Raw genomic sequence first — 23,342 nt, 5'->3', positions numbered from 1 at the left:
AAGGGGTCATCACTCGGGCACAGTATCACACCCAAAATAACCGACTGTCACTCTCAATTATTTTAGTTGATTGGCCATGCTGGAAGGGATGCTTTGATTCTTATTGGAGTTCTACACAAACTACATTATTTTGCTTTGTATGGCAGAGACCCCAAACCGAGAGTCTTGCATAATAAGCCGTTATATACTATTGAGCTGGATTCTCAATGTAGAGGGTGCTGTGTGTGCCTCTGGATTTATCTCATTTAATATCATGAAGCATAACAGATGAGAGTAAACCATCAGACTTGATTAGCATGTAAATTGCCTCTGTAATTTGCTAATAGATTGAGCATATGAATGGAAGGCAGCCACCTGAACCATGCTTAAGTAATGAGAAGACTAATTCTGCTTCCAGGCAACGCTGATGTGAGCACGCTCGTAGGCCGCCATTGTTTTTAAACCTTGTATACGAAGAGGCGAGAAAACAATACGCGTCGCTGGAGAAGGAAGAGGTTGAGAGTCGAAAGAGAGAGAGAAGGTGAGAAGGGCTTCGCTATGCTGAAGAACCCAGTGGCTTCTGTCTGCTAAAGAAATCGCACATTCCTCATTGTCTATCTACACGGCCTAAACAAAGCAGGGGCAATTGCGCATGAGACACCAAAATGAAACTCATTATCGATAAGGGGCCAGGCGGAGGTGTCCACTGACAGGTCTGCCAAGTCGCAAAATGCCATGTGTCACAAATAGGTATTTATAATCATTGATATCATAGGTGGCAAGACATATGCAAATGGCTCAAATACAGAGCCTATTCTGCTGGCATGACATGCCCTTTGGTGACTGGCCCCTAATCTTCATGCTCCCAGATCAACCGTGCATCATCACTACTTTCCAATGTAAACTCGATGTTCCAAGAAAATGAAAGAAAAAAAAAAAAACTTTTGGTATTTTCTCGAAGCCAATTCTTTTAAGCGTGTCCTTGCACACTCTTCCTGATAATGTGGTAATGTCAGGGACATGTCAGCTGTTTCAGACACATTATAGAGTGTTTGATTACACAGCTCCGTGCGTCCGGTGGACTGTGTATTATATGAGGTCCGGTGGGGAAATTCAGTGTTTGCTGTAGCCATGCTAGAATATGTAACTCCCTCGACATGAGCTCCCCCTTCAGTTTGTTTCCCTCCGTGGTGATCACGTGTCTGTCAAACTGCCACCCACCATGGCCCCATTTTGTCTTTTAAGACTGATGCAGGAGAATGGATGGAAATTAGCTGGTAAATTAGAGAACAGGCGCTTCTGCAACACGGGCACTGCGGTGCCCACTGAGCATCATGGGACCACTGCAGGGAATGCCATCGAATCTCAATCACCCTGTGGACATGTCAGTAGTGGCTCTTCTACTAGTTCAATGTCACTCCTATCTTTGCACTCACAACAAGTACCATCGCCTGGTTTTTCTAATCTACAGTATGCATCATCCCCCATCTTCCAGAACTCTTGCCTTATAGAGTCCCCCCCCCCCCAAAAAAAAAACAACAAAAAAAAACAAGTAGAACCTATCCAGCTCAGAGGAGGAAAAAAAAAAGACTTTTTATGATGAATTCTAGCTGTCCACGCTTGAACATTGATCGGTCTGCAGCGGGTCAGAGCAGGAGCACAGCACATCTCTCTCGCGCTCGCTCGTAATGGTCTCTTGGCTGCCAGCCCTGAGCCAACTTTCATTTGGAGGCCTGATTAGCACGCTGGGGCGACACCAAATCTAACCCATCTTACAAGCTGCGGCCTGGGCTTGGAGTGCAGAGTTGGGGGGGATCAAAATTCTCCAGGATTCTTCATGGGGAGAGGGTGACTGGCAGAAACACTCATTGTTCTGATAATTAACTTGGAGCTGTTGTGCAATTAAACCCTCCTAAAATTCATCTCCGGGCTAAATTCAATTAGACACTGTTTACTTCTGTGGGTAGCAATACAAGGACGGAATGGCTGAGGAACCCGATTCTCTGATCCCTATGCCGTCTCACGGGGAAGATCTTACCCCTTTTGCCTTTGTTTGCCAGAAATTGCCACAGTATCATAAACAGCAGCAGCAACTCCCAAGTAGCAAGTGGGATGAACACATGTGAAGCCGATGCCAAAGGCATGTTTGCTGTTTTTTTTTTTTATTATTATTATTATTATTATTATTATCAATTGTCTGAAAACACAGAGTGTTTGTTTGAATGCATGAGTGGGGTTTGTTATCAGTACAACCACTGGACCACGGTCAAGCATGCGTGGTGAACAGGGCGGACATGCTGAGAAGGCATACACTGTAGTGGACACACAGAACAGTGCATCCCGCCCCCAAGAGATCACCCACCTTTCCAGCAGATTCACTGAGGAGTTTTTCAGCCTCTTTGAGCTTGTCTCTCTCACTAGTTAACTGGACAGGTGGAGCGTATATGAACAGAGAGGGAGAAAGAGAGAGAGAGAGAGAAACACAAGACACAGGAAAAGTGGATGTCAAACAGACACAGGAAGAAAAAGAGACACACACACACACACACACACACACACACACACACACACACACACACACACACATATACACAGGTTAAACAGATGTAGAGAAGAACATTTTGTTTGTTTGTTTGTTTGTTTAAGAGTGAGCAGCAGACATAGAGAGCAGCGAGGAAGAGAAGCAGCAGGAGTCTGAGAGATAAACGCCATGAGGGGGAAGTCAGTGCTGCAGAGGCGCAGGAAGAAGGAAGTGATAGGAAACAGTGGTAACCTACTGAGATAGCACATCAATCAGGACAACACCTGCAGACTGCGGCTAAACTATTTTGCTACAGTAGAATAATTATTTTGCTACAGTAGAATGACTGTTTTGCTACAGCAGTACAAACTTTTTTTTTCCATACATGTAACTAGGTTGAATTAGTTTAAGCTCAGGCACAATTTGTGAACATTTTAGATGAGGTAATAAGGCCTGAAGTACCCATTAAAGCATTGGAAAGTGAATGCTTATGTTAAATGGGGAGAGTATAATGTCATATACAGTATACTGTAGGCTTGTATCAGATGTATGTTGTCAATTATTAGCACAGCAGAATTAATATTCCAGGACATTAAATGAATAATTAATTATGCAGCTTAGGGCAAGTGCCAAGCAATGTTTATGTGATGTATTCATTCTTTTCTCCTCCAAATGGCCGTTTGGTTTGAGTTTTGTTCTGCTTGGTATTATACATTTGGCCTATACAACATTAGCTGTGTGTCTCAATGTGTCCATTACTAAGATTTTGATTATCTTTTCTTTTGATGGAGATTACAGTTTAAAATAGCTTATATTTACTTTCATCTTGATATTAAAACAAGTAGTTACAGGGGACGGAATTATTTTCATTCCAACTATTTTGTTCTACAAAAAGTTAAACTCTATTTGGAGATGTGTACCTATTTTGCTAAGGGGGGGTGAAAAAAAAAGGGGGGGGGGGGGTGATGGAATATAAGGGTGTGTCGTAATACCATCAAGTTTGGAGCGTACTGCAGTGCTGTTCAAATATATTTATATCATGTTAGTCCACTAGATTTGAACCGGCCAAAACAGTCACCGTGTTAAATATTTATAACAAAATGTAATGGGAAAAAAACGATGGAGCCTTCCGTCCATTTGAAAGTCTGATCAAGGGCCTTTACTTTACAGTAAAGTTTGGGGAGCTGACTGCAAGTGCATTAGGGTGGGGGGGTGGGGGGGGGGGGGGGGAACTTCCCTCGTGTTGAGCCACACAACTCAAAAGCACGTCAAGTTGCACGCCAACTTGTGATTATTTTTATGTGTTTTTTTTTTTTTTTTTTTAAACCTACCCTGAATGCAGTCCTGCACACATGTTTCATACTCACACAGGAAAATGCCTGAGATGCCCCACTGAGGCATTGAGACTTTAGCCTATTATGTGTCAAAGGAAGGAGGACGTAGCAGTAACCCCTACATTATTTCTATGGTAACTGCCAAAGTACATGGCAACGAACTTGCTAATTTCTCCATGGTGCCGCCAATCACATCTCAATCACTGTCAGAGTCCAGGGCCATTTGAGAGGAAATGGCACAATCTCCACATCTCTTTGTCACTCCTTCTCTGGCTTTCCCCTTTATTCAGTATTTGTTATCTGAAGCTGTCTATTTCTTCCAGTCCCTTGCTCTCTCTCTCTGCAGTGGCCTGGGTGACCCTGCAGAGGTTGTTAAAACCTATTAGGGTGATGGTGGAGCGAGGGTATAGTGCAGTATCACTTCAGCGCTGAATTATTAATTGCAAAGCTTGATTTTTCAGACTCTTCTTTCTTCTTCTTTTAACAGCTGGGGGAGGGTGGCGAAGAAGGGGGGGGGGGGGGGGGGGTTCAGTGCGAGGGCCAAACGCAGTTGGCAGATGAGTTTCCGGTGCTGTGATTTTATTATGTTCCGCTGGTGTTTACATGCAAACACACGCCGACCGGATTGGATCGGGCGTGGGATAATCAAACAGGCACATCAAAAAGACTGCTTGCTACAATAGCGACTCACAGATGCAAACCCTGACACACACACACACACACACACACACAGACACACTCATACACTCATTAAATTCTGTGGCTGGTAGAGGAAGGGTGAAGAAGAGCAGGGGCTTGTGAGACGCGGCGTCTTTCATTTCGCTGGGATCCGCAGTGTGGCCCCACTCCCCGCCTGGCTCTTCATTCATATTCAATTGCAGTAGCAGATGCAGGGTGGCCACTTTGATGAACAAACCAGGCGTCTTTATTTGTGCCTGGAATTCACTGCTTCTACCACACCTGAACACCGGCACCAGACAAGTTTGTGATAAACATGTGGTTGGTGTAACAAGATAAGAGTGTAAAGCAGTTATTACTTTTGTTTGATGATGGCGAGAAAAAAAAATTCATGATATAAATGGAATGCAAAAGGGGGACAGAATATACATGTTAACTTTCAATATAGTTTTTGTTTGTTGTTTTTGTTGTTTTGTTTCACCAAATAGTTTTGTGAGCAGGCAACAATTTAAAGCTAAGCAGGGATAATGTTACTTAATGAGAGGAGATGTAGCCTTCCTTTGTGTCGTGCTGCTTTACATAATGCAAGGCGAAGCACAACCCCGCACACTCAGATGCCGACTGCACAAACTCCTCTTGTAACAGAAGCTTGGCGTGTGGGAGCTTGTTATGCCAGGCTGGATCAACTGAGGTATGTCTTTATCAAAAGACGGTACTGTATGTTATCTCCTTCTCTACCCCCCCCGCCCCCCTCTCGGTACCATTAGTTGGAGATGCACATACTGTAGACAGGCGCATTCACTGCAACGTCACATCACTTGCACATCTCTCCATGGCTGTATGACAACACATGTGTTTACAAAGTACGGGGTACAGTAGGCGCATGAAGTGAGTGAACGAGTGAGTAATTAGGTGAGTGAGTGAGTGAGTAAGTGAACGAGTGAGTGAGTGAATGAGTGAGTGATTAGGTGAGTGAGTGAGTGAGTGAGTGAGTGAGTGAAACGAATGAGTGAAAGAACGAGGTGAGCGAGTGATGCGAGCGAGTCACTGAGTGAGTGAGTGAGTGAGGTGAGTGAGTGTGAGTGAAGTGAGTGAGTGAGTGTGAGTGAGTGAGCCCACTCTCTTAGAAAACACTGTACATACCCATCCCCATGACATGGGATGACGCCTGATGCTACGTGACTGGAAGAGTGAGATAGAGAGGTGCAAGAGAGAGAGGGAGTCAAATAGAGTGAGAATGAGTGAGACCTAGAGATAGAGAGTGAACTGCCAGACAGTTAAAGAGTGAGAGAGAGAAAGAGAGAGTGTTGAAATGAGAGAGGAAGGAAAGAAGGAAGGAACGAACGAAAGAGAAGCTCAGGTAAGCAAGCCCCTTCAAGTCTTCAGAGCGGAGAGAGAGCACGGAGGAAGAGAGACAGCGTAAGTCTCAGGGGCCCAGCCTCACTGCTCTACCTGTTAGTGAAGCACAAATGGCAGAGTTTCAAAGAGCACAGGCCGGCTCGGTGGGAGGGGAGGAGAGGAGAGGGGAGGAGAGGAGAGGGGAGGAGATGAGAGGGGAGGAGAGGAGCAGGGTGCGGCGCGCGGAGGGGAAGGGAAACCACAGAGAGGCGTGGGGGAGGTGGGAGGGAGGTGGGAGGGAGAGAGGGAGAGAGGGAGGTGAACTGGGGTGGAGGGAGTAAGGAGGCCGTAGAGGGAGGGAGGGAGGGAGAGAGAGAGGGGAGAGAGAGAGAGAGAGAGAGAGGTGAATTGGGGGTGGGGTGGTGGGAAATAGGAAGCAGCATACAGGTGAGAGCTAGATTAAGAGAGCAGTGTGTGCCTGAGAGAATGCAGCCAGAAAGCAACAGGCACACACACACACTACACACACACGCATACACACACACACACGCACACACACACACACACACACACACACACAGGGTTATGCACAGAAAACAAGGGGGATGATGGAGAATGATGTGAGAGAGGAAGCAGTGTGTGGGGAGAGTAAAAAGAGACATCACAAGAGGGAGAGTGTGAGTGTGAGAGAGAGACACAGAAAGGGAGAGAGAAATATAGAGGGCCACGACCACTTCAGCCCGACCTCATGAATATGTGCAGAGGTCTCTCTCTCTCTCTCTCTCTCTCTCTCTCTCTCTCTCTCTCTCTCTCTCTCTCTCTCTCTCTCTCTCTCTCTCTCTCTCTCTCTCTCTCTCTGCTGGGTGATGAACGGGCCTAGTACAGAGGGGTGGGTAAGGAGTGGCGACGCATAGCTCTCAGGCTGATGAAGTGTTGTGTGTGTGTGGTGTGTGTCTGTGTGGTGTGTGTGTCTGTGTGTGTGTGTAGAGGTGGGGGAATGGGGGTGGCACGCAGATGAAGAGAAGCCTCTGCCTCAGTACTCAAACCCACACACTCTCACACACACACACACACACACACACACACACACACACACACACACACACACAACACACCACACACACACAAACTGTCCCCATCCCTCTGCCACCAGGGCGAGTAATGCGCCCATTTGGCGAATAAGTGAGAATGAATGGCGCACGGCACTGCCAGCCGGCTTAATGATAGCCACTCGGTCTTTTGTGTGGAGAGTGAGAGAGAGAGGGAGGGAGAGAGAGAGAGAGAGAGGGAGGGAGGGAGAGAGAGGGAGGGAGGAGAGAGAGAGAGGGAGGGAGGGAGAGGAAGAAAAAGAGGATGGGAAGCCGGAGGTGGGAAACAACACCTTTTGGCAAACACACAGAGGTAAATGTGCAGGTGCAGGATGAGGAGAGAGCAGTGAAAGTGTTGAAGATGGAGCGTGAGCATTTGCAACTGCAACACATCTGTTGTCTGAAGGAAAAGTGAAAAGTAAAGGGGAAAAAACAAACTAAACACAATCTCACCCATGCATGCCATCCATCTTTCAATTCCTGCCTCTCTCTTTTTTTTTTTTTGCTCTTTGTTATTAAATTCCGTAAGCAGGAAGCAAAACTACTCTTTTGTCCCTAAGGCAGCTCTAAGTGTTTCAAATTAGGTTAAGGAGGAAATAGCAGTCATTTTCCCCACTCTGGTTTGAAGGTTTTGTCTGGAAAAGGACCCGATGATGTGAATGGGTCAGGAGAGAAATGCAATCCCTCTTTGTGATGATACAACGGCAAAGAACAGGCTACGATGAAAGCCATTCGCAAATATGAAATTCTACTATTTGAAGGGGGGAGTGATCGGTCCTTTATTAAATCAAACTGTCCCACAAGTCTCAAGAATACTCACTTAATGCTGCACGAGATTCATGATTCATGATAAAATGGTTTCAATTTAACCAAATTAGTACTGCCAGGATGAGAGTCTTTTTACCAAGAAACCCATTTCAACCTTCACTTTCCACGCTTGCAAGGCCATTTCCAGACTTAATATTAAAAAACAATGGATTTTTTATCTTTTGTGATTTCATTTTGTGGGATTGTATTTGATTTTTGTTTTTTTTCCACACCTTTTACCACTAACACTAATGCCACAATGAGCTTAGCTCTGAGGCCATTTCTTTGAGTGAACAGCATTCTTCTAGCAGCAGTGTGTGTGTGTCTGTCTGTGTATGTCTCTGTGTGTGTGTGTGTGTGCGTGTGTTGATTACACTGCACATGCAGCAACTTCAAGACTACCAAAGACTTTGGGGGGTTTCGAGCTTCTTAGAGCCGGGGGGGGGTGTGTGTGTGGGGGGGGGGGGGGGGGGGTAGGCGGTAGGCGAGTGCTGGGTAGGGAGGGTAAATGGGTAAATGTTCCGCTTCCCTCTTTCCGCTCTGAAGGATTGATGTTACTTATCTCCACCGTGGGTGTGCCGCCTCCAGCATGTTCGCAGAGCCCTTTAAGTGAGGGCCTGGTGCATTAGCTGCCCGTAGGGTGGGCCCTACCTGAATGCGATCCGCAGGTGTGCTTTTACCTTGCTGACAGAGAGCTCAGACGTGGTGGTGGTTTGTGTGTGTGTGTGTGGTGTGTGTGTTGTGGTGTGTGTGTGTGTGTGTGTGTGTGTGTGTGTGTGTGTGTGTGTAGGGGAGGGGGGGGGGGGGTGGGTCTGACTGGTTGTGCTTCTGCTGTGTGTGTGGTTACCTGAGCCTGCAGTGTGGTGATCTGCGCCTCCAGACCTTTGATTTTCTCCTGCTTCTGGAGCTCAGCCTGGGCTTCCTGTCGTGCGCTGAACTCCTCATCGAACTGCAAACACAGCAGCCAAAAACACACACACACACAGAGAGAGAGAGAGAGAGAGAGAGAGAGAGAGATAGAAAGAAAGATACACACACACCGAGAAATACAGACATTAAGAACCTAGGGTGTCTCAGAGGGATTGCTTTGACGGCGGGACCCATCAACACTCCGCCGCCCCGGCGTCTCACACCTTGCCTATTTATATGCCACCACAGCTGGACGCCGGCACTCCCCTCTCCGGGCGTCTGGAGCAGCAGCACCCTGACTTTCATATGGGGTGATTGGCCTAACCTTTTGCGAAAAGGCAACCTGTGTCTGAGTGATGTTTTCTGGGCTTCACAGCAGGGGACCAGGCCCCCACCTAGACCCACATGGGACCAGAACCTCTCTGAAGTCCCCTTGCCAAGTCATGGTCACAATAGAACGACAGTGACAGAGAGGCAGTACAAAGAGGGGTTTACATCCTTAACAAACATTTCTGAGTCCCTGAAAGACTTAAACGTCCCACATCCTCAACGCATACGACCAGTAGTGCGACAATGTGACGTCACAGAAGCGCCGTAACCATTTATACTCGTGCGTGGTGGTCGCGACACTTAGTTGCAATATTCTCCTGAACAGAGGTGTCGCTGTTGTGAAAAGACTAACGCTGACACTAACAAAGAAATCATCACCATCATGCTTCAATGACTACCGTCCTGTAGCACTCACGCCCATAATCATGAAGTGCTTCGAACGGCTAGTCATGTCACACATCAAAGCCACCCTACCCCCCACCCTGGACCCCTTCCAGTTTGCATACCGAGCCAAACGATCCACAGAGGATGCAATCTGCTCTGCCCTCCATCCAGCACTCACCCACTTGGACAATAAAGACTCATATGTGAGAATGCTGTTCATAGACTTTAGTTCAGCATTCAATACCATAATACCACAACGACTCATCAGCAAACTGGACAAGCTAGGATTCAGCACCTCCCTCTGCAACAGGCTGCTGGACTTCCTGTTGCAGAGACCACAAGCAGTACGTGTCAGGAACAACACCTCTAGCACTCTGACCCTGAGCACGGGGGCCCCGCAAGGGTGTGTGCTGGTGGGCCTCATCACTAAGGGCGATTAGGCTCACTACAGAGAAGAAGTAGACCTGCTGGCCAAATGGTGCAAAGACAACAACCTCCTGCTGAATGTCAGCAAGACCAAGGAGATTGTTGTCAACTTTCAGAGAGGCCACAAACAACTGCCACCACTGTCCATCGACGGAGATGCTGTGGAGAGAGTGAGCAGCACAAAATTCCTGGGGGTGCACATCAGCGACGACCTCTCCTGGACCACCAACACAGCATCACTGGCGAAGAAAGCCCAGCAGTGCCTCTACTTCTTGCGCAAATTGAAGAAGGCAAGTGCCACGCCTCCCGTCATGACCACATTCTATAGAGGGACCATCAAGAGCATCGTGTCCAGCTGCATCACAGTGTGGGGCGGAAGCTGCAAAGATCAGAACAGGAAGACCCTCCAGCGCATTGTTAACACAGCTAAGAGGATCATTGGAGCACCACTCCCCTCCCTGAAGGACATTTACACCACCCGCCTCACCCGCAAAGCACTAATGATTGTCAAGGACACAACCCACCCTGCACACGAACTGTTCAGCCTCCTGCCCTCTGGAAAGAGGTACAGGAGCCTCGGCTCCCGCACCACCAGACTGTCAAGTAGCTTCATCCACCAAGCAATCACGATGCTGAACACTCTACCCACTCTCCCATCACTGACAGCCCCCCCACCCACCAGCCAGCTAGGAACCTAGGAACCTAGGATCCTGTCTACCCTTTTTCCACAAATGGACCACAATTTTAGGCATGTACTTAACAGTATACAACACATTAATAGCCTAAACAAACTATGCAAGCCATTTTGAAATCTTGTTTTATTTAAACTACTCAATGCAATCTCAAATCCTCACCAGAAACCAGAAACAGTCAATATATTCATCCAAATCCTAGTTTTGTTTGTTTTATAGACTACTAGGTGGTCATGTGTGTGTGTGTGCGTGCGTGCGTGCGTGCGTGCGTGCGTGTGTATGTGTGTCTGCATGTGATTGTGTGCATGTGTGAGTGTGTGGGCAAGTAAGAAAGGAGGTAATCAATCAGTGTTGAAAAAGGACTAGGAAAAAAGAGCTGTAGGAGCAGAAGACCAATGGGCCAGAAGACTAAACGCTTTTGAAACGGTGTCTCTACATATTTTAACTCCCACCCAGTGGGGGCACAAACAAACAACCTATACTGGCGCATCTGCATTGATCGGGCCAATACTGATACAGATCAGGCTCAGCTGCTGCCAGCTATTGACCAGCACACAGCGATCAATAGCCTGTCTGAAAAGTCACGGAGAAAAAAGTTTGATGACAAGAGGCATGGCCGCATACCAATGACCGAGGACAAGGACCGAGCGCCTCACCTTTTTCGAGAACTCGGTGGCCTTCTGCTCGCTCTCCTCCACTTTCGCCTTGTCCACACACTGGTCTGTTGGAGAAAACAACATGTTTTAACATGTACACAGACACAGATACAGTACATAGACACACGCATACGCATCACGCACGCACGCACGCAACTAAATGGAGAAACAAATGGGATGTGATTCCCTCAATGACATTCTTAATGTCTCTGGAGCCATTGTACCTTTGGGAAGGATTTTAACATACAAGAGTGAACAGCATAAATCTGTGAAAAAACATGCATAAATCTGTAAACTGGCAAGAAACTGGCAAACAGGGAAATGCTACCTGCAGCATATCGCATAGGAGCTGAGCATGTTTAAGATGTAAACCGAAGCATACTGTACAGTATGTCCTTAAAAATAACAGCATGAGACAACAGAATGAGACAAAAAGAAACTGTTATGTTTTGGCCGATGCATTTCTGTTGAGAAGCTGTTCTCTCCCCGATCCTCATCCATCTCTCAGTCAGATAAAGTGGAAGAGTGGAGAAGTGCAATTTTGTTTTGTTTTTTTTCCGTTAAAACAACCCCCGCTTTCCAGCCCTTCGTGATGAAAACAACCAATTATTACCCACTCATCTAAATAAATATCCTCTGAGGAGCTAGTCTCACAACTCAATTGAGGCCCTCTCCCTCTCTCTCTCTCATCCCTCGCTTACTCACTCACCCACGAAGAAACGGCAAACTGAAAGGAAGAGTTCCCTGCCTCGTCTGACGAGAAGTGTATGTGAAGGACTTCCAGCTTCGCCTTACGCATTATTTATGTGTAATTACGACACCTCATCTGACATGTCAGGTGCATGCAGGTGGTTGCGGAGTTGTGGAAAGGATGGTGGGGTGTTGGGAGGCAGCTAATGAAATCTACTGCAGGGCCACGGCTACATTTTTAGCAGCGCTGCTGCCCGCCCCCCTGCTGCGGGGACTGAGAGGAGACTTATGGTGCAGTATTGTTCTGGCCTATTAGGAAAGATGAATCAGTCATAACTGTAACAAGTTGTTCAGACTACTACTGCACCACCGGCTGGGAGACCTCATCTATAGGCATTTCCTTTTTTCTGCCTATTCTATTATGTGTCTGGAGTTTACCGTTTTGTGTACCTTTTTTAACGAATGCATCGTTTAAAGGCAAACTATGTTAATTTATTTAGCTAGCAATGGAGTGTGTTTTCTTTATTTTAAAACAAAAAAGATTTAATAGACTTTCCCGCCCTTAAGATTAAGCTATGTGTGGAATGTAATGTACAACTGCAGGAACTACACAAAGCACACCATTTCATTTGTGCCTAAAGAGAGAGATTAAATAGCAGCTACTGTATTTATTTTATAGACTTCATCTCCACACAGAGATATACCAATTGTATTTAGGACCTCCCTCTAGAATAAGAAAACAAAACAGATGCACAGCAGTGTACAGTATGGAGTGCAGTTAATGAAAATATCAAAGCATATGCAACAGTTCTAAAGAGGGCTGTACAGAAGACACTAGTAGAGAGAACTATAAACTGTGATGCTGTGAGCCACTGGAGAACCTACCAATCATGTGGGTGAAGTCCACATCCAGACGCTCCCGGTACCCGAAGTCCGGGTCCATCCCACTGCGGTGTAAAACCACCTGAGCCACGCATTCCTCAATGACCTTGTAGTACTGAGGCCTGGAGGAACGGATTAGAGAGAGTGAACAAGTGAGTGAGAAAGGGAGAAAGAGAGAGAGAAAGAGAGAGAGAGAGAGAGAAAGAAAGAGAGAGAGAAAAAAAGAAAGCGCGAGAGTCAGAGAGTTGGTGTTAGAAAGTTAGAAAAAGTGAATTATAAATAAAAGAGTAGAGAAATAGAAGAGACTAAAGAAAATGCTAACTTCAACCAAACACATTTCCCACATGAACAGCTACTAACAGCTCCTCGTTCTACACATGTCATACATCAGTCTGTTATTATTATGTTTTTTTTTATTTTATAGAGGTAAACACAGGATATGCCTCACGCAGTACAGTACATGTCTCAGTTGCTCAGCTTCACAGGAGCTCCGTGACTTTGTGTCCAAGGTGACAAGCTGAGGCACCACCTCCTGGCCCCTCCTTGGCTAATTTGCAATCATCTCTTGGCAATTAGTGGCACCAAGGAAACCCAGGCACACAAATCTAATCAGAGTAATCTGTGTAATTAAGAGCACAAAGGCGGAGGGGGGGTGGGGGGGTGGTGGTGGAGGAGAGGAACATGGTTCTCCGCTTGCGTGCATGACAGAGGCACGGCACGTTAGTTAGGCTGACTTGCTGGTGAATGGGCCTGGGACTCCTCGCCAGCACACCGGGCCGCCGTCTGACCTTTTCCAAGTTATATTATCAACTTTAATTGCGAGTGACATTTAGCAAATACAATGTCAACTTAAGCCGAGCTCCGTCGTGGCAAATAATTATGTTCCAAGCATGACCTTGAATGTCTCAGGCAGATATGCAATTTCCCCCCCGACCGGAAAATGTGTCATCTCCTCCGCCTATGCGCACCGTTCAGCCCCTGCTGCACCCCCCCTTGCAGCGAAACAGGGACTGCATTTTAATGACTGGAGTGCCCAATCCCAGAGACTTTGCTGCCCTGTTCGAAATCTTCCCCCTCAGGTGGCAGCGGATAATTCCGTCCACTGCTCCTGGTCAGTGGTGGTTAATTCCCCGCGTTTAAAAAAACGGTTTGATTTTCAACCACTCTCTGCCCTTAACCTTCACAGGTTCTGTGTACATATACCAAGAAGTGATGGGGGCGGGGGGTTGATTCCATAGTCCCTCCGCAACTTTACATGATTGGGATTAGACACTCAGAGTGCGCTTAACAGGAAATGGGACCCGATTCCACCACATGGCCTGAGGAGAGGGCTGCAAACACAGTTAGCATCCACTTTTCCTTGAGATAACTGGCTGGCCATTTCATTGTGGGGAAGATGGGCAGGGAGAAAGAATCCCAATGAAAGTGAGCAGGTGTATTAGGCTTCCATATCACTAATATGTGTGAGTGCTCACAGAATGATTAGAGAACTATTTCATTTATCGTTCCAATAAGCTATTTTCAATGTTTGCTCTGAAATGTTACCCTGGAAACATTGGTCGAGTTCTCACAAGAGCACAATTGAATTGTCTCTGCGAGACACTCTGGCAATGAGTAATGATGCACGTTACTTTTGCCACTTGTATCGCGGGGAGCCAATCACATTAGGTGTATCTAATATAGGCGGGCCAGAGGCGAGCTAGACAGATGACAGTCGTAGTGTCCAAGTGCGTCAAAGTCCGGAATCAGTCAGTAAACATTGGTCGTATTGTGTTATCCAATTGCGTGCAGTGAGATTTTCAAATGCACGCTTGGTGCTGCCCCTCGAGTTGGGCCATTACATTATTCGTGACCAGAATCTCCAGCTACTGAAATATTATCATCGAATGTAATATTATCATTCATTGACAGGGTTGTGTTTACATTCCTGAACACTGTAAAAATTAAATGTTGCTGAAGGTGGTTATTGCTACAGTATACACAGTACACTGGTTGTCAATTCAAACCTGGTGTTATACTGAAAGCTATTTTTCAGAGGGGTTTTTCTTTTAAATGTTGTTGTTGTTTTTTTTTTGTTTTTTTTCTAGGACTAGGCTCAATCCGGAAACTGATCAAACCAGTTCTAAACCAAAATAAAAAGGTGCTATTTTGTTTACATTTTACTTTAATATACCTCCCACTACCACTCCCATTACCTCCCACTGATTCTGCAATGGCCAACTGACTCCCATTCCTGACTCTACTTCAGCATCCCTGTATAGACACCTTGTATGGATCTTTAACTCCTTTTCAAAGGCCATATTTTGGTTTATATCTGAGGGGCCGCTAAGCTTTGTGTGGTTAGCGTGCGCGTGCTATCCTATATTTAGCGCTCACCCTTGATCTCTATGTATGCGGGTGTTTTCACAAGCCCAAAGGGAAATCAAGAGGGGACCCAAACTAGGCGGTGGAGGAGAGCATCTATGCCGGATTTGTCGCGCTCTAATTTTGTGGCGGGGGTCTCTGGCACGCCGCCTTATGCTTTTCAGTGATACCGCGAGCCTGGCAGGGAACCACGCGGGCACAGGGCTCACAACATGGCACCCGATGCAGATAAGCTAATCAAAGGTCTGCTCCGAGTCCCTGTTTAGGGAAACGTGGAGAGAGGATAGGAAATGGAGAGAAATGTGTGTGGGGGAGGAGGTGTGTGTGTGTGTGTGTGTGTGTGTGTGTGTATGTATGTGTGGTGGTGGTGGGGGGGGGGGGGACAAGCATTGATGTGTCTCAAATAAATTAATTGCTTTGAGCGGGTGGCATTATGATGCTGGCAAAGGAGTCATTGCGATGCGTTTCATTTCCAGAGATCACTTCAGAGCATCAACAGAGAGGATATTAGGTTCCAAATCCATACACGACTAAATGTTGCATATTTTGTGCAACTATAATCATGGCAAGGGAGAATGTAGACCATACATGCAGTCTTATTTGCCAGCTTACTTTTATGCAGGAACAGATTTATTGACTCAAATAGAACAGTAGCATTTTACTTGCCAGTGATGTCATTTTCAGGGCTTACAGTTGCAAACATCTCGAAACCCGCACAATAAAACTCAGAGGTAATCTATATAATCGAGTTTTACAATGCCTCCTCTGTTTCAAGCCGTAACTACACGTTGTGACAAAATTATAGAGTACTACAGTATAACACTATCATCTCTGCTTTGAACAAGTGCTCTATAAATTGTTTAGTGGTTCCGTCACAGCGATAAACACAACAAGCTCGAGTCCGGCCGGGTTCAGCAGAAAAGCATTCAGTTTACGCCTGTCACCGATGCATACCGTGTCGTTATCTCAATAAGACGCCCCATTTTCGCAGCACCGCCGCACTTCCCCTTGTCTCTAGAGATAACCCGAAGAGGAGGCGGGGGGCTGACCCAGAACTGTCAGAGACGACCAGCGGAGGCTGCTCATGTCCCTCACATGGGTCCCCACACACTCCTCGCACTGGGCTTCCGTCACCCCACTTGATCCAACCCAGCGCCACTCACTCACTCACTCAGCCACCCAACCAATCTAATCCTCTCGTCGGCCACGGCCAAGACATGCCACGGAGTCACAATCACTTGCACTTGTACTTGAGCCTCCCTGTTCAACTCTCCACTCGACAGCTGCTTACATGCAGGACATCTGATGCAACAATCTGACGAGGCCAGGGGAGGGAAAACAATTTGTTCACAGCCCGCTCTATAAAGCGCCAATCTGATTAGCGTACAGAGGGAACAGCTGAAAAAAAATAATGGAAGCCTGGCTCTAACTACTAAAATACATCAAAGCATGTCTTAAAACAAAGTCATAGGCATAGGCATCCCGTCTCAAGCGAGGGCTTTGATCAGGCACAAAAGGGTTAACACCTGTGGACAGGTCAAACTCACTGTCGGGCTTTCACCTTCACTCGCTGCCCTCCCTCCATCTTAGCTCCCCCGCTGACTGATCCGACCTGGCGGAGAGCGGTGACCTCAGCACCCTCTCCCCATCCAGAACATCCCCGCCGAGGCTCATCCTTCAAAGCGCACAGCCATCTTAAGAGGACGCTTTAATCTTAAATTATAGACATACTATTCCCCCGCCCCCAGCCCAACCTTCCCTGTCCATTTAATCTCGTACATAAAACGCTTCCCAAGGTTCGGGGAGAGCAAACAGATCTCGCTGATAGTCTGAAAACTGCGTATGGAGGATCGCAAAGGGCCAAATGCCAGTGCCCTGAACGTAACAGCCACCACAAGCTTGCAATCAGAGCTTGATGCCTTTCGGAGAAGTAGCAGGCATTGGAGATGCATTTTTTTAAAAGTTGTATCTGTGAAAATGATATGAATGTTTAATGGGGACTCGTTGAGATCTTTTTCTTCCTCCCACTGTCAGGAGAGACGCTCCGCGTCAAAAGGCTCCGGCACAGACGATCTGCTGAGGAGGAATTTGCAGAACGAGCTGCTTAATGTGTTTTCTATTTCTCACTTTCTCCAACAAGCCTGCCGATCCATAATTCATATGGCAAAGCGTGGAGCAACTTGTCTATGGTACACTACCACACACACACACACACACACACCATCACCACCCAAATCTACCCCCACCCATGCTCTTTTTTAAATATTTTATCTCTACCAAAAGGTCTGACACAGCAGGGAATTGATCACTGTCGCTGGTCTGCACCAGGAGTCTCTCCTCCCTCTTCCTGAATGACACCTTTTCACTAGTGGGCTGGTGTTGGCAGCCAGCTCGAACGCTTGAATAATTGCTTAATCGTTCAAAATATTTCAACGCAGGCTCAGTCGTTTCCACTTTGATTTATTGGTTTGTCATGATTTAAGGCTATTTAGTGGCCAACAACCTTAACCAAAAACTCTTACAGTAATATTGCTAACATTAATTCACATGTCATGATTTTGATTTAAATCTTTTTAAACATTTTTGTTTTCACATGTATAAATACCAAAGTATTTATTGGGCAGCCACCTTGTCCAACAGCACCAACCAGAGGCGTTATTTAGCTTATACATGGGTAGCCTATGAGGATCTGGGGGCCCTAAGGGGGTTGGGTAAACCACACACAATGGATTCATGCACTGGAGGATGTAGTCAATCACACCTCTACCTGGTTCCCCTGGATATTTTACTGCTTGGAAAAAGATTGACATTCTTAAGAAGTGGCCTTGAGGTTGCTGAGGCAAAGTGAAAGTGTATCCGTCTCGATGGAACTAAAGCCCCGCGATAAGGCAAACGCTGGATTGCACAAAGAGCAGGCTAGACAAAAGATTAAAAAAAGTAAAAGGAAGACAGAAAAAAGCAAGCGATGGAGAGAGAAAAAGAGACAGAATATTGCCGTCCTCACCTGATGTAGTAGTCGTTCCTGATGAGCATCAGGTGCTGGAGGATGGACAGAAGGTAGGGCTCGGCTGCAGTGTCTCGTACCATGTTAGACAGGAGGTGGTACACCTCGTTCATATCAGTGAGCTGGAGGTTAAGGGAAAAACACTACCACACCACAAGGTCAACAGACTACACATTCATTAGGCCTTGACATTCCCACAAAGGGGGAAAAAAAATGTTCACCTGGTGCAAGAGCTGCATCAACAACAATCACTACCAGAGGTAGGGTGTAAGCCATGATTGCATAATCTGAACAGGTAACTCAATGTGACAGCTACAAATCAAACCAAATGGGCAGCAATGCAAATCCTGGTTAGGGTCATGTCTAAAAGCATGTTGCAGTAGTCATTGCTTTTTTTTTGCTACTATAATAAGATATATTTGTCTAATTATGACTCATTACGAAACATGAAAGCACAAATGGAACATTTGTTCTCCACAGGAACAAGTGCCAATATAATCAGTCCCCCTGGTATGCCTGTCATTTGTTTTCAAAGGAAAGGAAGTGATCGAAGTAAAAGCTCTATACTATTGAATCCTTAAAACCATCAAAAATGTATCACTTCTCAAGATGTTCTCTATTTTTTTGTTTCTTGTATTGTGGCTTGCTTGTCTGCGGAAGAGAAAAGACACTTTCTTAAACTTGCAAAGCGTATTGATTATGTGTCCAACAGTGGCAATCCCAAAGGAGAGGAGGGCAAAAGTGTTTCATGTCGAAAATAGATGTGGCAGTTGATAGAAATCATTGTCTGATCTGTTTTACTGTTTTTTTTTTTCTCCCAAAGAAAGGTTGTTTTTTCTTCATTCTGCCATTTTCCTACAAAACGGAAGAGAGCTATTTATTTAGGAAACGATCACGACTGTCACAAGTCTAGACATGTGGGACTAACTTTGGAAAATAATTCTGAGAGCTCTTTACAAATTACACACCATGAAGCTAATCTAAAAATATGGATATAGTTTTGTTTTGTTTGTTTTTTTCCTCTTATGCTTGCCTATTTGACTGCATGCAACTTTGAATCAGTATCAAGAATAAAATATATTAGATTATCTATTTATCTACAACCAAGATGAAAACCAATCCTGAATAACTTAAACAAAAGCCTTCTAGGTTATTCAAATTGTTTGCTTGCGCAAAAAAAAAAAAAAAAAAAAGTATTAATTTTAGAAATCATTAAAGGGAAAAAAACAATCATATGAAAATCCATCTTCTGTTCACTGACACAACAAATGCGAGTGGCATGGTGTATTCATATCAATCTAAGTAGCATCCAATGAAAGAAAATAAAAAAAAACAGATTGTCTTCATCACGGTGTTTGTTTGACAACATCTGCTGAAATGATTGTGGTGTGACTGTGATAGCACACAGAGTCTGGAGGTTGAAGCCCTTTCCCAGACGAGACTGTCTATGGCCATGCCACTTGTCTGGTCTCTGCTGGTAGGGGACGTGGGGCTCGGACGAGTCATTCTGGAGTGGCAGGCTTGTAGGGAATGAAAATGGGCATATTTCAAATCTGGTACAGTGAAGCCTCATTGCCTACACTTGTATGGATAGAGTGCATTGCAAAAGAGTATTGTATTGCAAAAGACCGTATTACATCTAAGGCAACAGGCACCACCTGGACAACGTAGAGAAAACATTTATCTAGGATGTCAAAAACTCCTCAAAAGGGGCACATTTTTTATATTTTTTGGGTGGCCCACAAAATACTTTTTATTTCGTAGGTGTTGGTTGGGGGGGTACATTAGTGACCCAAATCCCACCCAACATTTACTGTATTAACTGCAGTCCTGCCCTGATGAGAGCCCTACTCCAAACGTGACTTGCTGCTGCCGAATCAGAAGTAATGGCGACAAGCCTCCAGGCACAAGTTAGTTCATGCTGTCAGGCAGTGGCAGTGGATGAGAGGGAGGAGAGAGCAGGCTTAAGGGCCATGCACACCAGGAACGATAACTATAAAGATAACCATAACTATAACAATAAAAGCATCCACACTGACCAATGACTTACAACAAGTCTTGCTGATCCTAGTACTTACCAGCCGTCTTGAACTAACACTCAACTGTTTAAAAACAGCACTCACTGATGCACTTATTCTTAACCTCTACCGTTAAAAACCCTACCGTTTTTAAAATTGTTAAGAGAACTGCTTTAAAACTCAACTGTTACCATGTTGTTAGTCGCTTTGGTTAAAAATGCAGCCAAATGTAATGCAATGTAATGTAATGTAATGATAAGGAAAGTCTCTCTTTGTGTTGATGAATGCTAAATTGTGATGGATTCTGATTGGCTGTCAGCTTTCTATCGTTCTCCAAATCGCTCTAAAAGTGTTCCCCAACAATATCGTTCTATATGCCGTTGTCGTTATAGTTTAAGTGTGGATGTCGTCATTCATATTAGCTAAAACAATGCTGTTTTTGCCGTTATCGTTCTTGGTGTGAATGGCCCTTTAAGCAGTGGCAGACTAGGCTTGAGCAGTGAGAGAGAGTGAGTGGGGAGTGAGTAGTCTTGTGCAGTGGGAGTGAGTGGGGAGTGAGTAGTCTTGTGCAGTGGGAGTGAGTGGGGAGTGAGTAGTCTTGTGCAGTGGGAGTGAGTGGGGAGTGAGTAGTCTTGTGCAGTGGGAGTTAGTGGGGGGAGAGTAGTCTTGTGCAGTGGGAGTGGGAGTTAGTGGGGAGAGAGTAGTCTTGTGCAGTGGGAGTGAGTGGGGAGTGAGTAGTCTTGTGCAGTGGGAGTGAGTGGGGAGTGAGTAGTCTTGTGCAGTGGGAGTGAGTGGGGAGTGAGTAGTCTTGTGCAGTGGGAGTGAGAGAGTGGGGAGTGAGTAGTCTTGTGCAGTGGGAGAGAGTGGGGAGTGAGTAGTCTTGTGCAGTGGGAGTGAGTGGGGAGTGAGTAGTCTTGTGCAGTGGGAGTGAGTGGGGAGAGAGTAGACTTGTGCAGTGGGAGTGAGTGGGGAGAGAGTAGACTTGTGCAGTGGGAGTGAGTGGGGAGAGAGTAGTCTTGTGCAGTGGGAGAGAGAGAGTGGGGAGAGAGTAGTCTTGTGCAGTGGGAGAGAGAGAGTGGGGAGAGAGTAGTCTTGTGCAGTGGGAGTGAGTGGGGAGTGAGTAGTCTTGTGCAGTGGGAGAGAGAGAGTGGGGAGAGAGTAGTCTTGTGCAGTGGGAGTGAGTGGGGAGAGAGTAGTCTTGTGCAGTGGGAGAGAGAGAGTGGGGAGAGAGTAGTCTTGTGCAGTGGGAGAGAGAGAGTGGGGAGTGAGTAGTCTTGTGCAGTGGGAGTGAGTGGGGAGAGAGTAGTCTTGTGCAGTGGGAGTGAGAGAGTGGGGAGAGAGTAGTCTTGTGCAGTGGGAGTGAGAGAGTGGGGAGTGAGTAGTCTTGTGCAGTGGGAGTGAGAGAGTGGGGAGCGAGTAGTCTTGTGCAGTGGGAGAGAGTGGGGAGAGAGTAGTCTTGTGCAGTGGGAGTGGGAGAGAGTGGGGAGTGAGTAGTCTTGTGCAGTGGGAGTGAGTGGGGAGTGAGTAGTCTTGTGCAGTGGGAGTGAGTGGGGAGAGAGTAGTCTTGTGCAGTGGGAGTGAGTGGGGAGTGAGTAGTCTTGTGCAGTGGGAGTGAGTGGGGAGTGAGTAGTCTTGTGCAGTGGGAGTGAGTGGGGAGAGACTGGGCTTGAGTCTGCAGTCCACTGCTGAAGCAGCTGTAGCAGCTGCAGTAGCAGAGAGGTGAGGCGCAGGTTGTGGCAGCGGCAGCTGCAGTGGCAGAGAAAGGGAGCTGAGGGGTCAATCAATCACCTCCACCTTACGGCCACATTAGCATTCATGAGAATCAGAGTCAGCCTCACAGCACTTAATATTCATAAGGAGACGATGGAGAGGTACAGAGAAAGAAAACAAGCGAGTGAGTTGAACTGAGAGAAAAAAAAGAGAGAAAGAGAATGAGAGAACGAGAGAGAGAGAGAAAAAAAGAGAGAGGAGAGAACGAGAGAGAGAGGGGGGGGGGGAGGGAAGAGAGACAGACAGGCAACCCAAGGTGCTCAGTATTATGCTCACAACTTGCTGATCAATACCAAATTGTCCTTGGAAACAAACATTGCCCCTCTCATTTGGGGAGCTGCTCAAGCAAATCATTAGGCCAGGTGGGGATTTTCTATTATTTCTTCCTCCGAGCGGCTCCTTCGGCTGTCACTCAAACGATGCCTGCAGGCGGCGGCGGTGCCTGTCAGTGGCTCGGGGAGACAAAGGTTAGTGAAGTGAACATCTGTGTGCCGCTGGGCGGACCTGCCCCCACCATGCTCAGGCCCTGTCAGGGGCAACATCATCTACAAGTCCTGGGAGTGCCACTCTGAATTAATAACAAGGGTCTCTCTCTCCCCTCGATTCAGATATTCACGGCCAAACCACGTGCCGTGCAGCCACAGCGACAACTGTCTGGGTGGGCCAAATCAAGTGGAGAAAGCCACACCAGTCTGACACACTGTAGAGTGTTGAAAAGTACACTAAGAGAATAGGATCAATGCATTCTGTGTTGGTATAGACGAAGGAAAGAAGAAAATCAAACGGGAATGTGTAGCTGAGAAATGATCACACACACACACACACACACACACACACACGCACTTGTGTACAGTTGGTACTGTACGAGGTTCTACTGTATGGGAATGAGCACAGCAGGTACACAGGAGGTGCCGAAAGATCACCTCAGGTTATGCTGTGACTATAATGAGGGCCGCTGCTGAGGGAGCCCAGTTAGCTGGAAGCAAAGAGAGAGAAAGAGGTGGAGAGAGAGAGAGGGAGAGAGGGAGAGAGGGAGAGAGAGAGCTGGGGATGGAGTGGGAGGATGAAAGTGGAGGTGGGGGTGGTGGTGGAGCGGTTTGTTTACCAGGGGCGCTCTAAGACTCCAGGCTGGAATTGCTAAAATGGATTCTCAAATCCCCTCCAAATGAACTCAGGGCGTCGGCTCTAGGCCCCGTAAGCTCGGCCGAGACACAAACAAGCCTCTTGATGCAAGGCCGCCGCACAGAGCCGCCCAAAAGGATATTCCATCTCGGCGTGGATGTCGTCGAGACGGTGAGACAGCTCCTCTCGGTCTTCCTCTTTGTTCTCGTTGAAGACTTTCAGCTGGATGTCGAGCTCCTCCATCTCCAGCTCCTGCAATTCAGAAAATGAAATGTGTGAAGGTGGACAATTCATATCCCTCCCACCCACCGACGCACCGTCTGAACAGCACAATAAAATCAGTCGATTTG

General features: G+C 46.6%; 1 protein-coding gene across 1 annotated transcript in view; it reads right to left on the bottom strand.

Moving 5' to 3' along the window:
- The window catches only part of diaph2 (diaphanous-related formin 2), a gene marked incomplete at its 3' end in the record, with an annotated part of 154,502 nt that overhangs the window by 832 nt on the left and 130,328 nt on the right, over positions 1 to 23,342 (bottom strand). Inside the window, exons 13-18 of the mRNA XM_042073980.1 lie at positions 23,135 to 23,244; positions 18,083 to 18,199; positions 12,718 to 12,836; positions 11,143 to 11,207; positions 8,593 to 8,694; positions 2,342 to 2,404 (exon numbers count right to left, since the gene is read on the bottom strand). Of these exons, the coding sequence (XP_041929914.1) occupies positions 2,342 to 2,404; positions 8,593 to 8,694; positions 11,143 to 11,207; positions 12,718 to 12,836; positions 18,083 to 18,199; positions 23,135 to 23,244 (576 nt within the window). The remainder of the gene's footprint in view (positions 1 to 2,341; positions 2,405 to 8,592; positions 8,695 to 11,142; positions 11,208 to 12,717; positions 12,837 to 18,082; positions 18,200 to 23,134; positions 23,245 to 23,342) is intronic.

The sequence above is a fragment of the Alosa sapidissima genome, chromosome 20 (assembly GCF_018492685.1).
Source record: "Alosa sapidissima isolate fAloSap1 chromosome 20, fAloSap1.pri, whole genome shotgun sequence".
In the NCBI taxonomy this organism is placed as follows: Eukaryota; Metazoa; Chordata; class Actinopteri; order Clupeiformes; family Clupeidae; genus Alosa; species Alosa sapidissima.
Note: the sequence above shows the minus strand (reverse complement) of the source record. Positions and strands in the feature narration are given on the sequence as shown.